Here is a 14,719-nt window from a genome sequence, read left to right as displayed (position 1 = left end):
GCACATTGGTCAAACCAACAGACCAATCAGATCCAATGTATGCCCAGTTTTAGTTTACATCACATGATATCAAGCAGTAGAGTCCAAAACTGGAATTTAACAAGCAAAGCTGTCTCATATGTTATGTCAGATAAGCTGATTAAGATGATTATGGGGCTAATATTTTTTATAAATGTATTTATAAAGCCAATCAAATGTATTTATAAAGCCCTTTTTACATCAGCCGATGTCACAAAGTGCTATACAGAAACCCAGTCTAAAACCCGCAAACAGCAAGCAATGCAGGTGTACAAGCATGGTAGCTAGGAAAAACTCCCTAGAAAGGCAGGAACCTAGGAAGAAACCTAGAGTGGAACCAGGCTCTGAGGAGTGGCCAGTCCTCTTCTGGCTGTGCCGGGTGGAGATTATAACAGTATATGGCCAAGATGTTCAAACGTTCATAGATGACCAGCAGGGTCAATAATAATAATAATCACAGTGGTTGTAGAGGGTGCAACATGTCAGTACCTCAGGAGTATATGTCAGTTGGATTTTCATAGCCAAGCATTCAGAGTTAGAGACAGCAGGTGCGGTAGAGAGAGAGAGTCGAAAACAGCAGGTCCGGGACAAGATAGCACGTCCGGTGAACAGGTCAGGGTTCCATAGCCGCAGGCAGAACAGTTGAAACTGGAGCAGCAGCATGACCAGCTGGACTGGGGACAGCAAGTAGTCATCAAGCCAGGAAGTCCTGAGGCATAGTCCCAGGGCTCAGGTCCTCTGGGGGGGAGGGAGAGAGAGAGAATTAGAGGGAGCATACTTAAATTAACACTAGACACCAGATAAGACAGGAGAAATACTCCAGATATAACAGACTAGCCCCACGATACATAAACTATTGCAGCATAAATACTGGAGGCTGAGACAGGAGAGGTCAGGAGACACTGTGACCCCGTCCGATGATACCCCCGGACAGGGCCAACCAGGCAGGATATAATAAGACACGCAGTACGTGATCAACAGTTCAAAAGAAGATTAAAGCCCATAATTATAGAAAAATAAACACAAGTAGGACAAGGACGCTAGCTTGGCTTTGATTTCATTTTCCACCATATGGCAACGTTCATTATGGAGCCCAGATTACGCAGACAGATGACTAAAGCATCCCCAATGCAAAGGAGCCCCAGCTAATAGACTTAACAATCCTGAAATTACCACAAATTACCACATCTATGTGTGACAGCATTGCCTGACTATGTGTCAGTCAGCTTAGTAGCACTGATTAGCAGGGACAGGCAGTGTGCCGTTACATCACGACTAGGTGGTGATTTATTGATGAAATACCAGGACCTGACTGACTGTCCCTGTCCACAACCAGTTGCTGTGTGTCAATAACATACCACCCATGTGGCGTGTTGATTCAGCTGACCAGGGCTGTCACTTGCCTTCACACAGCTATTGGCACCTAGATCATGTCAAAGCTAGGTACTGTTAAATAGCCCTCTTGGGATTGGGTCTACCATGAGCCAAAATAATAAATATTGTGTTTCACTTTCACAGGATCAAATCCATTGAGATTTTAGATTTTGCTTTGAGGATGACTAAAATCAATAAACATAATTGATTTCCAAACTATGAAAACATTGTGAGTTTGGTGGTCAGAGAACATGGTTGAGGTTTCTTTCTATCCCAGGATAGTTTCTAAGATTAAATCAAGTTATTTTTTAAGGCAAGCTGTGGTAAAAGCATTATAACAAGCTAATGAATAGTCGTCATGAACCGGATAATTGCTTTCCAATCCGTTCTCCCTGGGTTTCCCCTTTCCAGCTCACAGAGCACAGGGGTCAAGCCTCTCTGTCAATGAGAAATCAGCAGCCACCGAGCCACCAACAGATAGACAAACAGACAGTCTGTCAGTCAGTCATTCAGTCATCCCGATTTCACACTATCTTGCAGAGCTGAACCGTATGGTACTGGCTCATATGCTGAAAGGGGATTGATCCCAATGGTCACTACTGATAAGTGGGTCTGACTCCAAGACATGCTACCACTGGTCTGGTCAGATGTCTCATTGCTGCTATGTCATTAGGCTAACAACTTCATCCCCCAGCTTCCTTATCTCTTGAGCCTCTGAAGTGCTCATCAGTGTTCTCATCAGTGTTCTCAGGAATGCTTTGGGGCCATTCAATTCAATAGGATTAAGTCATAGGCCAAGCTCACAAGGTTCTCCTCTGAATCTTACATATCTTTTAGATCAGGTATGGGTGACTTTGATGGGGGTGGGGGCCACAAAAAAATCTAAGCTGATCATGAGGGGCTGCAGTGGCTCGCGGGTCTGCGCGTACCCACATCCATAACCACACATGCAGTCAGAGCCGTCTGTATTTTTTGGGTGGCCCTAAGTGAGATTTTGTTTGATGTGACACTTGGTTTGACTTCTTTGAAGATCTGCTCATAAACATCTAGTTTATTAACTATTAATAAACAGTGTAAGCATCATTGGTTAATATATTTATTAGCATTAGTAAACACATGTATAAACCATTTATAAATCATGACCAGCAGGCCTTTAATTTGTATACTTAAGGTTAACAAATTATAAAATGACAAGCATCTTATAAGCACACCGTCAAAAACATTTCTTTTTAAATTTTTATTCAGTGTAGAATTTCATCTGTTAGCATAAGCCTCCTGAAGTCTCTGTTAGGAGACAGAGATGGAGAGATGCTTTTGGACAAAGGCCTTGAAGCCCAGAGGGCCTTGGGGTAGTTATAACAGCAGCCCACAGCTGCCCACACCACCCATCAATAGACTCCAGCCTTTGTCAATTTCCTCGACCTGACCATTTTACCTATCAATGGTCCATGTAAACATGTGGGTGGAGAGTGGGGGGATGGGTGGAGAGTGGGGGGATGGTGGTGGGGGTGGGAGATACGGAGCGGTTGGAAGGGAGAGATACAACTCCTCTTTTTTGGGGGGTAATGTGAAGGTGCGTGTGTGCTTATCTAAGTGGCTCTGGATAAGAGTGTCTGCTAAATTACATTAAATAATGTGTAAGTATGAAGGAGTGTTTTCTAGTGTGTGCATGCTTATGTGAATAGACAGACCATGTACTCTATCATACCCTGTCTCTGTGTGTAGATAGATGCATGTTATGGTCTGAAACCCCATCTCTATCTCTGCCAGGTCTCTTCCCTGCCATCCTCAACTTGGCCAGTAATGCAGAGATCACCACCAACGCCACCTGTGGAGAGCCTGAGCCAGAGATGTACTGTAAGCTGGTGGAACACGTACCAGGACGACGCATCCGCAACTCGCAGTGTCGAACCTGTAATGCCCAGAGTCAAAACCTCAAAGGTACGGTAGTCGAGAGCCTCTAAGTATGCATAGGGGAGGGCTGGGGAGGAGAGTCTGGGGTTTTACTGTTATGCCTGCTGGCTAGTGCTCCAGACAGTTTGACTTTCCACAGTCTCACTGTCTTTGAGTCATCTGTCTGAAATACAGTACTCCAGGTGTGGATTCATGGTATTTATGTTCTTGCTATTCTCTTGATATTATGCAGAGCAACATCCAATCACCAATGCTATTGACGGCACCAATGGGTGGTGGCAGAGCCCAAGCATAAAAAATGGCCGCCAGTTCCACTTGGTGACGATCACTCTGGATTTACGACAGGTAGGAATTCTGAGGACTGCTATGTTGCTGCTTTTACACTGCACCACTTTCTTTAGCTACATGCTGGGAACATACACACTCTAAATTGTGCCTTCCTTGTATTATACTTAAGCTAAAATAGTTATTCCATTCTACTGAGCCATTTACTTTATGTTCGTATTCTTATCTTTTATTATTTCTTATTGTTGTTGCATTGTCGAGAAGGAACCTGCAAATAAGCATGTGGTTGGACGGTGTTTACCATGTGCATCCTCTTCATGTGACTAATAAAACGTGGGTGCTGCTGATAAAAAAATGTTGGGGGGAGGGGGCTATGTTTGGATGGCCTCTCTCCCTACATCTTTTTTTTAAAGACTATTTTTTCTCACATTCTCTCTCTCTCTCTCTCTCTCTCTCTCTCTCTCTCTCTCTCTCTCTCTCTCTCTCTCTCTCTCTCTCCCCAAAGGGGAGGGAGGGGGGGACTGAGCTGAGCCAGCTACTTTAAAAAATCCTGTTTCAACAGGCACTCGAAACAAGACCCTCTTTCATCGAGCCACCACACACACACACTATAGTAGTCCACTGTGATGGTGCTGTGTTTTAACCAACCTGTTTCAGAGGTGCACACTATATAGTGCTAAGATGTGACCCCTCCCCACTTCCTCTTGGGAATTCCAGCAACTTATATTGACCTCGGGAATGCACATATGGAACTAATTACGATGTAGACATCCCAGTAATTGTTTTCATGTGAAAATACAATCTTTAAAGTGTGCGTGTGTGTAGCCATTCACCTACCTTTCAACGCTCTGTCTGCCTAGATTACACATCATGCTCCATCTAGATTTAGCCTCAATTTTGATTCGAGGGCTGGGAATTGCCAGGGACCTGACTATATAATATTATCACATATTGCTCACCATATGTTCCCTGCAGAGGGACAAAAGAGAGCCATGAGAAAATGAGTTTTGATCAGTTATGTAAATATAAGTGCTGGTATAAATATACGTGTTGAAAATGGTCTCCCTATTTAAAAAGAAGATGGAGAACAAGATATGAAGGGAAAAGACTGGAGTTTTGGAGCAGGTACAGCCGAGTAGCGCAAATAATACAGAAATATCGTCAAAAATAGTATCCCGATATGTAACTGTATCGATTTTTTTCCCCCCACTACTATAGGCTACCTCAACAGGCTTAACATCTGAGATGTGATGTTTATCCACTGCTTAGCAATAGAGGAGATGAAAATGGAATAAACAGGTTCCCGTACACCCATCAATATTTGTTTTTCATTTCTGCCAGTGGTGACGAGAATACAGCTCGGAGCCAGGCACTTTAATCTAGTGCGTTAGATTCAAAATGAGCGTTTGGGACTACTCCGCAGTAAACGTACACTTATCTCCACATTTCATTTGCAACCGCAGAAGATTCCATTTCCTTCCCCTCGAGAGTTATCAGGGAAAAATTGTGAAGACACATGCAGAAACGGGGAAAATCAAAGGCTGAGAGAAGTCGGGATTACAGGTCGACGTTTCATTAACATTCCCAGTGTGATTCCTGACGTGTGATAACTTTGATATGGTAATGTAATTATACAGTATGTTCTATCGTTGCTACCAAAGAGAGTTGTCAAGACTTAACCCTGAGATATGGTAGCAGTGAGTGATGGAAATGTATCTGGTGCTGAATACACAGTATAGGCCAAATTATTCAAGGTGGTACATTATCATACAACAATAATTGAATATTATCACACTAGATCAAACAAACATTTGTATTAAGTTAATAAAAGCAAAACCAAGCGTGTCATGCCAATAAATAGACATTATAAATAGCAGACATCAAAAAGAGCATAATACCCCAACTCGTAAACCAACTGAAAATGACTCAGACTTCTCAAAACCAAAGCAGCTGACTTCAAATTGTTTCAAGAGCAAAGATAAACATCTACATGGAAAAGAATAGCTTGTCAATGGGAGCTTTGTTTGACTGATTCATTATATCTCTAAAAACCTCAAGATTTCCCATAAGCTAGTGCTAGCCTAGCTGGCCCTCTCCTCTGAGGAGCTGAGATACTTTGTGTCTCCAACTAACTGCTACATCGCAATACCGAAGTATTCACGTGGGAGAATACTGATTCTCATAACTGATGCCCTAAGAAATAATAGCATTATATCTAGGCTATATCTTCCTTTATTAAATTCTCTGTTCGAAAGAGGGTTTAAATTAAGTTTACAGTGCCACGATGTAAATATATTCTTATATAAGCTACAGTATGTTGCACATATGTTCTATGTTAAGTGTAATGTCTGTATTTTCACTTATTTGATGAAGACATGTGTTTTTGGTTTGGTACCAGTGGCATCCATCTTGATTAAAGCCCTCAGTGTGGTGCCTGGCAGACAGTACTAGTATTGACCAGTATCCACAGGAGTCCAAACCTGACAGGAAACAGTGTCAAAGTGTCAGGATTTAGATGGGCTAATCTGCCTGTGGATGCCATTCCAGCACATCACATACAAGCACATGCACGCACGCACACACGCACGCACGCACGCACGCACACACACACACACACACACACACAACCAAGCTCTTTATCCAATTAACAGGCCCCAGTCAAACAAACAGAGGGGAAACCATTTGGAGCTCTCATCCTGTGGGCCCCCCAGGAGAGAGGGGGAGAGAGGGGGGGAGAGGGGCAAATGCAGGCGCTGCTGTCCAAACAGCCCCCGTTCCCACTGCCCAGCTGTGTTGGCCCACATTGTCCCTTTACAGCGACAATGCCGCCACCGTCCACCAGAATAGCCATCGTAATGACCCTCTGACAAAATATAACCTGCAAGGCCCGCCGCTATGTCAACATGTTAACTTACTTTTTATAGACACACTTCATGTAACAATGTGGGAAGGTAGTATGTTGATGGGTTGTGATTGGTGAGAAGGGACCGTCCATAACACTTGATGGGGATAGGTTAATTCAGTTCAAATTCACATTCAAATGTGAATTGAACAAATCCTGAATTGGGGGGATCATTGAAGCCAATGGCCAATTTCCAATTATTTTCCAATATGGAATTGACCCCGACCCCAACCTCAAAAGAAAACCTCTCTGTGATATGATTCTGAACTTACAGGAACTATTTCTGGTGAAAGAGCCTTGGCTGTGGCTGGATTCCTACACTGGCTCATACTGGCTGATATCCACACTGTCCTGTCCGGTGTGTGGCTGGGCCTCTCTGAGTGCATGTCCTGTCGTGTACGGGGCTCTCCGGGCCCCATCGCCCTTCCCCCATCTCCCATCTCCCACCAACACAAAAGACTTACTCATCTCCACCCTCTAGACAAAAAAGGCCTGTGGCCAAACGCCAGCCTCTTTTATGTGGTCGGAACCCACAACCATGACTTCCACTGCTATTGTCTGGATTCCAACTTTACTGCCACCACAGCATATCTTAAATGTTCAAACTGCTGGAATTTGGTCTTGGTCTTGACCAGGCCTGAGAATTTACTGCTATTCAGTATTCTGCAGGTTTCTATTCAGTGTCAGAGACACAAAACAGAGGGGAGCCAAAGGACACCCTGTTTCTGTCTGAATATTTATTAAATACTCATGTAATTTACCTGACAATTTTACATATTCAAAATCAACTTTGTCTAACGTTGTGTCTGACATATTATCACACACAGACAGTTTGGTCTGAATTGTAACCAGCCAGACGTTAGGTCTTTATAGCATGTTGCTGATTAGTAGCAAGAAGGACATAGATCTGCTCAGTGTCAGTGGTGGCCATATTTCTTTACTTTTGGTTTAGGCTTCTCCCTCCAGTGAGGGGACTTAGCTCCACTTTCTGAGCCCCACAGCCCCGGCCCTGCCAAGGGCGAAGCTCAACTGGTGAACTGGGCCCCTTTGACGGCTTAGGGGCTGATGGGTAATCCTCCTGTCTCTCCCCTGCAGCCTGGTTCTGCTCGTTCCCACTGGCTGGATCCCCATGACTGTCTTCTCCCGCCTTGTTATCTTTCCACCCTCTCTCCCATCGGCCAAACTGGCACAGAGGCTAGTCCGGCTACCGGTTGGGAAGCACATTTCTATTCCTTAATGTTACTCCAATTGGAAAAGTGTTAGTAAGTGTATGTGTTTTCGTTTTGTCTCGGTAGGTCACGGTTTACCCTTTGATTACCCCACGATTCAGTCTTCTAACACACTGGTCAGACTGTTTCACTTATCCTTTGAGACAACCCCCGCAAACCCCCCCCCACCTGATCCAAAATGGCAGCTAATTACAAAAATAATCCTCTGCCTGTTTCCCGCGGCTACTTGCAGCCAGGTCTTGCTAGCTCACATCAAAGTCCGCCAGCCAGTCACAGTGACTAGGCAGATCAGCCGAGGCATGCCATTACACAGGGCTTTGGGTCCTACTGGGCGGAATGGGATTTAGTGGTAATGACTGGGTGGCTAAAGAGACACAGTGGGAACAACTTTGCGCTTAGCATCTAGTAATAACTAACACTGTATTTTAGCAGTCACAGTAACTAGCCACATCAAAACATATTTCTGAAATGTGGCACTCAATTTCTGACACAGATATCTGATTTGATCTGGGTTTTTTTTGTTATTATTATTTATTTTTTGCCATTTTTTCTCCCCAATTTCATGATATCCAATTAGTAGTTACAGTCTTGTCCCATCGCTGCAACTCCCGTACGGACTCGGGAGAGGCGAAGGTCGAGAGCCATGTGTCCTCCGAAACACGACCCTACCAAGCCGCACTGCTTCTTGACACTTTGCTCGCTTAACCAGGAAGCCAGACGCACCAATGTCTCGGAGGAAACGATGTACAACTGGCGACCGTGTCAGCGTGCAAGCGCCCGGCACAGGAGTCGCTACAGTTTTAAATTAGAAAAAACTGATATCTGGTGATGTTAGCTAACTTGTATCCTCTAAACGGAGTGTTCTAGTAATTGGTTAGTTAAGTTGAGGCACAAAGGCAGCTAGTCCACAAAGGTCTGCATCCATTTGTTGGAGTCCACATGGATCAGGATTAGGTCACGTTTCAATAACTAACCCAGTCCATTCACAGCATCTGTTTGCCTTGAGAACACTAAGCTCCTTTGAGGGAGGTCACTGACACACACACACACACACACACACACACACACACACACACACACACACACACAACACACACTAGAGTCTTGTACAGCTAACTTTGTGGGGACACACAATTCAGTCCCATTCAAAATCCTATTTTCCCTAACCCATACTTTTTCCCAACCCTTACCTTAACACTAACCTTAACCCAAAAACCTAACCCTAAACCTAACCATAGCTCCCATCCCTATGACTAACCCTAGCTCCTAACCCTAAACCTTGTTCTAACCCTAACACTAATTTTAACCTTAACCCTAAACCCCAAAGAATAGCATTTGACCTTGTGGGGACCAACAAAATGTCCCCAGTTGGTCAAATTTTTGTTTGTTTACTATTCTTGTGGGGACCAGAAGTCCCCACAAGAATAGCTAAACACGTCCACACACACGCACACGCACACACACTCTGGACTAGACTGGGCCAGTGACCAAAGAACCAAAGAAAGCTCTGGTGACCAAGCTTCCTTGATGAGAATAAAGATGCTTCCTGTCGAAAGGATTCTACAGATTGAAGTCTCAGAGAGATAAAGCTGCTGCTGGGACAGGAATGTCAACCTCACTGATCACATTACCTTTTTTCCTGTTCCATCCATCTATCTAGTCATCTCAAGGACATGGGAAGATATCAGAATCTGGCAACCCGAACATTCCCATATTGACTAAAAGCCTGCACAGACTGTACAATTTCATCCAGTTTATGCCACGATTTTGCCATCATGGGCAAATGTTCTGGTCGTTAATGATTGTCCAAAGTCTTGGCTCGTTCAGTGTGACAGCTTCTAGGTCAGCCAATTAAGTACCACCCAGTGCGGTCGTAGACTTCGACCAGAGTTCTGTCTGAACTTTAGAGCCTTTATCGTGTAGTTTGGCTTGTGTTACGAGCTGATCCCGGTGACCGACCAATAGGCACTGAGTATGCACACACAAAAATATGATTATTGTGAATAGTCAGATCAATATAATAGTTTGATTTAAACGTTTACATGCTTTGCAAGAAGAACAATTTCCCTAATAATCTTGTTTACATGACACATCTGAAATCAGGCTATTTGATGGGATTTTAATAAATGCAAAGAATATTATTAAAACAAAAATCTTCTTTTGGGACATATCAAGTTTGTATATGAAGACTATTTCTAAGATGCATACTTTTTACAAACTCACTTCACTCATGTATGAGCATAGAGGGAGGCTTGCGCTACAGGTGCTGGCAAATGTGCAGATCAAATACACCTCTGCAGTTAACGTAGCCTACATTGGCTAACGTAGCCACGCAAGCCAATAGCAGAATGTGATGACAAAACTGAAGCAAATCGTACAATCTGGCCAGGTTGATATCCAGATTTGTATTTGGTAACATCGCACAGTGTGACATGCAATACATGTCAAAGACTGAATCCGATGTTCATTGTGGGAAGGCCTTCAGGCATTTAGCCAAAGATGTTTGTCTAGCCATTAGAGGCCCATGCAGGTGAATCATTCAAGGCTGTAAAGAGGATTTCAGAATCTGTCAATCCCATGGTTTCTATACAGACTAAGGCATTTAGCCAAAGATGTTTGAACCGAACGTCTTGTCTAGCTTTCAGAAGCCCATAGGGGCGAATCATTCTGTAACTTAAGGATCAGACATAACCTGAGGGAAGTCAACCAGCTCTCTGTTTCATATGATCTATCTCAGCCCTGAGGGGGGACTGACATTTAGATGCACTGGAACGACTTGGTGTGGCTTGGCGACGATACCCGCTAACGCTCGCGTTCCCTCGCCGTTGAGGAAGTTATGGATCAGCCGTAAATCAGCTGTGACACGCCAGTAGGTGTGCCTCCTTTCCGGAAGGTAGACTTACAGCCTCGTGCCGCTGCCTGGAACCTTTAGGGAGGATTTAACGGAGAAGGTGGGGGTTCCACTCAGCCCCTGGGGAAACGCACCATTGACAAGCCAATTTGAGAAGCCGATGACGGCTAGCTCAAGTTCTATGTGCGTTTATGTGAGGCAGGCTAGACTGTTATTAGTGTCACTGAGAGGGTCATAGAGAGGTGAAAGAGAGGGAATTGCAATGGCAGTCTAGTAGTGCCCTGTGACTGTGTAAGGCCCATAGGGGAGTGTTGAGGAGACAGTGAGAGAGTGGAGGCAAGGTCTCACAGTGGGGTTCAGTGGAGCTGTAACTGTTAGCTACGGACCCCACTTTAGCTTGGTAGCCTATCGTATGACTGTGTATGGGGTCATATGCTGCGCTGTTAGGGCCAGATGCACTAAGACTGGAATTCAATCAAACATGCAATTAACATTGTGACAACACCACATGAAAGAGGGTTACAGAGAACTTGCGGTAACTGAGTGGTTAAATGTGTCAGTGCACTGTTATTACGTCAAAACAGATCTGATGCATATGTGCTCCTTGTCAATCAAAGACCTATTTGTGCTCTTATGAAGGCAGCCTTGTATTTAAGGTGCACAGCTTGAGCTTCCAGTCATGCACAACAAAATGGAGATCCAGACATAAAATATTATGGGTGGGAGAATAACTCTGTGTGTCTGTGTGTGCATGAGTGCATGAGTGTGTGTGTGTGTGTCCTTTGTACTCTCACTGTTAAATATGAAATATTAAAATCTGTCTGTCTGTGTGTGTCTACAGATTTTCCAGGTGGCCTACATCATAATCAAGGCAGCCAACTCCCCTCGTCCCGGTAACTGGGTGCTGGAGCGTTCAATGGACGGTGTGGAGTACACACCCTGGCAGTACTACGCCATCAGCGACACAGAATGTCTGACCCGCTACAACATCACCCCCCGCTTCGGACCCCCCACCTACAAACGAGACGACGAGGTCATCTGTACCTCCTACTACTCACGTCTCGTACCCCTGGAGCACGGAGAGGTAGTTATCTATTTATTTAAACTTTACATTACCACAGTGGTCTGAAACTCCCGGCCCGCAAGCCACATTGAGCTCATGAGCTGCACGTTGGTGACCCACAGGCTGGGAGTTTGAGACCACTGGTTTATTAGGTTTGGTTCAGGCAGAGAATTAGATGAGAATGGGCTCTGTGCGCCCCCCTCTAGCACCTGTAGTCCAGCCAGGGGGATGACTCAACCGTCCTTCCGATAATGAAAGCCTGCTTTCCCAGAGTTCTAGACGCCATCCTGCTGGGCTAATGTCACTCTAGCCGAGGCAGAGCCGTAATGAACGTCTGTGGTTAGGATACTCTGTGGTTACTCACAGCCCCTGAGGGTGCATCTCAGTAGTTTAACAAGGTTAGGGAGACAAGGAGATGAAGCCACTTCAGACTATTGAAACGCACCCCAAAGCCCACAGTGAGATCCTTGATCGTGTCTTATATTGTTTAGCCCTGTGTTACATCATTTGCCTGTGGTCTGACTGGCAAGTGATATCGGATAAAAAATGACCGTAATGACGTATTTCAGTCAATATGTATGTGTGTTGTTCATTTTTGCCACTAGTCTTTCCATTTTTTTTCTGCCCTATTCAGATCCACACGTCTTTGATCAACGGGCGGCCCAGTGCTGACCAACTGACCCCAGAGCTGCTAGACTTCACCTCAGCCCGCTACATCCGGCTGCGTCTGCAGAGGATCCGCACGCTCAACGCCGACCTCATGACCCTCAGCTACCGTGACCCTAAGGAGGTGGACCCCATCGTCACCAGACGGGTATGGCTAAAGCACTAGCACTAGCTCTCACTAACTGTTCTGTTTTCTGTTAGAAATGCTATATTAAACCAAATTGATCATTCATTCAAAATATGTGGGTTGTGCGTTTTGAAAAACGCTTAAAAAAAATGTATTTAGCATTTTTATGGTTTTAACAAACATTAAATTACGAGATATTTGCATCAGAATGTCTGAAGTATTAGTTTAGACATCAGTTGTCATCTCTCCAGGCAGATTTGAGTGTTCTAACTTCATTGGCTTTGTATTTTGTTTCTGTCTTGTCATTCTAAAATTGATTGGCATTGTGTTTCCTTCTGCAGTACTACTATTCCATCAAGGACATTTCAGTGGGCGGGATGTGCATCTGTTACGGCCACGCCCAGAGCTGCCCCTGGGACCCCGTTGCCATGGTAACTCCAGGCCGTCTTCAGTTTTGCCCGTTCAGACTCACACGGTGGCTGTCATTCAGCTTTTGTTTAGTGTAAAACTTATTTACTGCCTTTCACATATTGTGTGAGATGTTAAACATATCACATTTTGACTCAATTATGCTCATTTTATCGGGATCATTGGTTCATTGCTGATTTGTTGTAATTGCTGTACACACTTATTCTAAAGAGTACTTTTATATCAATTTTATGCAAAGTATGGTAGTAATCAAAATATATTTGCCAAACAAATTGTTTTTATAAGTGAATTTAGTATTCCCAGCTCCCCCTATAGTCCCTGAAGGAATGGTACAGCCCAACATTTGCTCAGTTGAATTGGTTGCCTTCCTCATTAAGGGGGAATGTCACCTTAACAAGAGGATGAGAAAGCAAGCACTAATCCTGTGACCCTTCAACTTGCCACTTGGAAATGCACTCATATATTTCACACCAACGTACAGATGTAGGATCTTAATTTGACCTGCAGTGCAGGAAATGTAAAACTTGAAGTATATTTGAAGTTTAAAAAGGCTTTCAAATTTCAGGCTTGATTTTTCCTTTGCGAAAAAATGTATTAACCCCTACAAAAATGTCAATGAACCTGTAATCCACATAATAATTCACTTTTCCTGTTGCTGTAGGATTATTTTCCTGCTGTAGCAAACTGGCTCAAATTAAGATCCTAGATCTGTAACACACAAACAACATGACATGATACGCATACAACACACAAGTGTCACTTCACACCTTGTATAGGACCAGCTATTTGTTTGACAAGGAAAAATGAGAAAATAATGTGTGTGTGTGTGTCCCACTCCCAGCTGGCAATAGGACTAGAGCATAAGCATTCAATCGGTCACTTCCTGTGGCTCCTCCTCACCTCTCTCTCTCTTTTGTCCTCTCAGAAGTTGCAGTGTGTGTGTGAGCACAATACGTGTGGGGAGAGCTGTAATGAGTGTTGCCCCGGCTACCACCAGGAGCCGTGGCAACCGGGAACCCTCTCCAACGGCAACACATGCGAGAGTAAGCTGCAGTTGGTCTTTTTCGGCCTACGGGGAAATAAGTTTAAACCTTATCTTAAGTAGAAGACATTACTGTGCATGTTGCCCTTGGTTTGTCACTTAGTAAATAAAGACATGGGAATTACATGCTGGATTTAGACTTGATTTAAATTGTGCCAGATAAAATAACGTTCATGCTTTTCAATTAAATCCACTTGCATGTCTCACTTATTCATTGACACACATGAAAGAGGTTTTTGTTTTCCATCCCTATGATGAATTCCATGAGACACTTTTGAAGTAATTCAAACATTTTAATATCAATAGATGTGAAGGAGAGTTAGCTACTGTATGGGTTTTTACAAGCTTTTTATGTAAAGCTATGATCCATTATTGATGTGACTTGTTAAATCCAGTTCAATCAGTGTAGATGAAGGGGAGGAGACATGTTAAAGAAGTATTTTTAAGCCTTGAGACAATTGAGACATGGATTGTGTATGTGTGCCATTCAGAGGGTGAATTTGAACAGAGTATGGTAGTAGGTGCCAGGTGCACCTGTTTGAGTGTGTCAAGAACTGCAACGCTGCTGGGTTTTTCACAACCCAACAGTTTCCTGTGTGTATCAAGAATGGTCCACCACCCAAAGGACATTTTATTTTTTCATTTAACTAGGCAAGTCAGTTAAGAACAAATTCTTATTTACAAGGACGGCCCCTTGTTCAGGGGCAGAAGGACAGATTTTTACCTTGTCAGCTCAGGGATTCGATCCAGTAACCTTTTGGTTGCTAGCCCAACTGTCTAACCACTAGGCTACCTGCCACCCCATCTAGCTGACTGTGG

The 14,719-nt window shown here is 44.0% G+C and overlaps 1 protein-coding gene across 1 annotated transcript in view; it reads left to right on the top strand.

Moving 5' to 3' along the window:
• The window catches only part of lama1 (laminin, alpha 1), a 63,302-nt gene that overhangs the window by 6,567 nt on the left and 42,016 nt on the right, over window positions 1-14,719 (top strand). The window contains exons 2-7 of the mRNA XM_014181268.2: window positions 3,163-3,333; window positions 3,539-3,651; window positions 11,415-11,657; window positions 12,271-12,450; window positions 12,771-12,860; window positions 13,784-13,901. Of these exons, the coding sequence (XP_014036743.1) occupies window positions 3,163-3,333; window positions 3,539-3,651; window positions 11,415-11,657; window positions 12,271-12,450; window positions 12,771-12,860; window positions 13,784-13,901 (915 nt within the window). The remainder of the gene's footprint in view (window positions 1-3,162; window positions 3,334-3,538; window positions 3,652-11,414; window positions 11,658-12,270; window positions 12,451-12,770; window positions 12,861-13,783; window positions 13,902-14,719) is intronic.

This window comes from Salmo salar, chromosome ssa29 (assembly GCF_905237065.1).
Source record: "Salmo salar chromosome ssa29, Ssal_v3.1, whole genome shotgun sequence".
Classification (NCBI taxonomy): Eukaryota; Metazoa; Chordata; class Actinopteri; order Salmoniformes; family Salmonidae; genus Salmo; species Salmo salar.
The sequence above is the reverse complement of the archived record's forward strand: the minus strand, read 5'-3'. Positions and strand labels throughout refer to the sequence as shown.